The 2531-nt window shown below is 53.4% G+C and overlaps 1 protein-coding gene across 1 annotated transcript; it reads right to left on the reverse strand.

Annotated features, from left to right (window-relative positions):
* Nucleotides 1-743: 743 nt before the first annotated feature.
* Defb132 (defensin beta 132) lies at nt 744-2201 on the reverse strand. The gene is made up of 2 exons (XM_077800169.1): nt 2144-2201; nt 744-976 (listed from the first exon to the last, which is right to left on the reverse strand). Exons 1-2 carry the CDS (start codon nt 2199-2201, stop codon nt 744-746), a joined length of 291 nt encoding a protein of 96 aa, XP_077656295.1.
* Between the last annotated feature and the right edge of the window lie 330 nt (nt 2202-2531).

Here is a 2531-nt window from a genome sequence, read left to right on the forward strand (position 1 = left end):
TTCTCTCAGCCTGGCAGAGACCTTTGTTGGAACTGAGGCTCAGCTACAGCCCAGCCCTTTTTATTTTGCGACACAGTCTTGCTCAGGTGCCCAGCCTGCCTTGGGAACTCCAGTCCTACTGTGCCACCTCTGGAGTCGCTGGGATTACAGGCGTGTGCGCTGCTGACCCAGGTTAGAGGTCTCCTGACAACTGCAGTGTCGGCCTCCTCCTGTCCCATCCTCCTTCTGTCCCTCCCTGTCTCTCTTTTTAATAGCTATCAAACAGGCCAGCACAGAGGTCAGAAGTCTCTCTGGGCTTCCTCCTTCTCCCTCTGGCCTTTGTCCATCATGGGCATTCTCCACTCCACAGCCTCCTTCCCCAATTACATTGTTTTTTACAAATTGAATTATTTTTGCAAGTCTGATTCTGCTTTGACATTGGCTCTTTGGAGACTCCAATGGACAGATACTCTGTGGCTGAGTCCTCGTGATGGTTGTTCTTTTTCTTTTTTTAATATTCTTTGGTTTTCTGTGGGTCTTTTATTCATTTCTATGTGGTGCTGAGGAGGGAACCCAGGGCCTCGCACAAGCCAGGCAAGCGCTCATCCACTGAGTCACAACTCCGGCCCAGCAATGGTTAATGACAGTGATGATCGAGACCCGAGCTTTGGCGTTGGTCATCCATCGAAGGTCCAGAAGGAGGTGGCCTTGGTATTTCTCAACGCTGGGTGGGGAAATGTGAGATGTGGCGATGACAGTGGCCGTTACTGGGGCAGTGTCGTAGCTGGTCGTTGATTCCTGTGTTTTATGGTGTTTTTGATGTTTGAGGACTTGGGTAGAGATCCGTAGGGTGACACCACAGGCTCTGGCAGGAAGTTGCTTAGGACGCAGCACTGTTTGTACCTGTCACACATGAACATCGTTTGCTCCTTCTTGTGGCAATACAGCCTGCAGTGTCCTGGGAGAGCACGCCCACATCTTGTCCTGCCCCCGTGTGCTGTTTGGGTGAGAAAGAGACAAAGAAGTCAAGATCAGGAGCTGCACGGGGATGGGGAGGGGTCTGGGCTGGGAGCATTTTGTTGGCTATTTATTCTGAGATGTGTGCTTAGGACAACAGGCAAATGGAATACTATGCAGTCATTAAAATGTGACAACAATGTAAGGGTGCAATGTGTTTTTCCAGACTTGGGAAAGACATGAAGAGGAGATGGAGTCTCCCTTGATTGATGGCCTCTGGGAACTCCAAGGAGGCTCTTGCTCTTCGCCTGTTTCACACCCTTGAAGCCCCTAGGTCCTCTTGGGGTGGTAATTTGATACCACAGAAGAGGAGGTACAGGTGCACACAGGAGGGGAGCCAGGTTTTCACTGTGCAGAAGAGCTTGAACACTCCAAAGGGGGAGTGGGGGCTCTTCTTACCCTTCTGCTCCCCTTTTATGGGCTTTTGCCTTGTTATCAGGGGATCTAAAACAGTAAATGTCCGTCAACCCTGGGGATGCAGGAGGTCAAACCATTCTCTAAAAGCAATAGAGGGGAAATAATGGCTTGCATTCCCACACTGGGGACCCACCAGGTTCACCTTCTGGTAAAGTCTCAGGGCTTTGGCTTCCATCGGCTCTCGGCACCAGCCCCCTCCGAGGACTCTCTTCCTTCCCTGCCCTTGCCTGACCCTCCTCTGGCCCCATCCTCGTTCTCTCCTGCCCCAGGGTTCACTCTGAGCACCTGGCTCACCATCCCTTGGACACACACCCTCTAGGGGGTCTGCTTCCTGCCCTCCCCGCCAGCCCTCTGTGGGGCCTGGGGATAGGACTCGAAGACTCTAAGGCTCAACTTCTCAACTCAGCTCTGATCTCTAAGATGAAAAATGTGAAGGAAGAAGCCTGAAAAAGAGTCTTAGGAGTTTAAAAACTCACCTAAGGTGAAAGAGAGAGATTGTGGACCAGGTTGAGGCTCTGTCATGGTAGAACAGGGACGTTTTTGCAGGGGGTCCTATAGGGCGGTGGTGGGGTGAAGCATGGAGACCAGTGGTGACGGTGGGGGCTCCCTAGTTTACACTGGAACTCGGTGGGAGAGCCCTGCCTCCTCCTGACCTGGCCATGTGTCCCCAGAGCAACCAGGTCTGCTAGTGGTCCTGACCCCGCTCTCCTTCCCCCTCTACCCAGCTTACCTGGGGCCATCTGGGCCAGGAATCCAAGGGCTGCAAGGACCAGGAGTGGGAGCTTCATGGCTGAAAGCGTAGCTGGGAGCAGGTGGTAGTGTAGCGAGCCAGGCCCTCTGTGCAATGTGCCCGGAGCTAAGGCCTTTATAAGAACCACCTGATACCAGGGTGCTGGGCAGAGGACCAAAGAGAGTTCTCTGTCACCTGGGGCAGTCCAATTAGATCAGAAGGTCAGCTGGATGGGAGGCTGGGTTGACTTTCTGAGCACCTGTGTTCTAGGCTGTTCTGAGGAGCAGATGTGCAACAGTGCGTCTGTGCTCCTCTTGGACACTGGGCTTGGCAGATAGTGCTGGTGGGGCCGAGGGAAGCTGGCGCTCTCCTGTGCTGAGGCTCAGGT

Source organism: Urocitellus parryii, chromosome 6, assembly GCF_045843805.1.
Source record: "Urocitellus parryii isolate mUroPar1 chromosome 6, mUroPar1.hap1, whole genome shotgun sequence".
NCBI lineage: Eukaryota > Metazoa > Chordata > Mammalia > Rodentia > Sciuridae > Urocitellus > Urocitellus parryii.

Excerpts from the sequence above, each read along its gene's own strand:
- Defb132 (XM_077800169.1), bottom strand. The coding sequence starts at position 2,201 with ATGAAGCTCCCACTCCTGGTCCTTGCAGCCCTTGGATTCCTGGCCCAG. Across the intron at positions 977-2,143 it reads CCTGGCCCAGATGGCCCCAG|CACACGGGGGCAGGACAAGA; the intron begins GTAAGCTGGGTA and ends TCACCCAAACAG.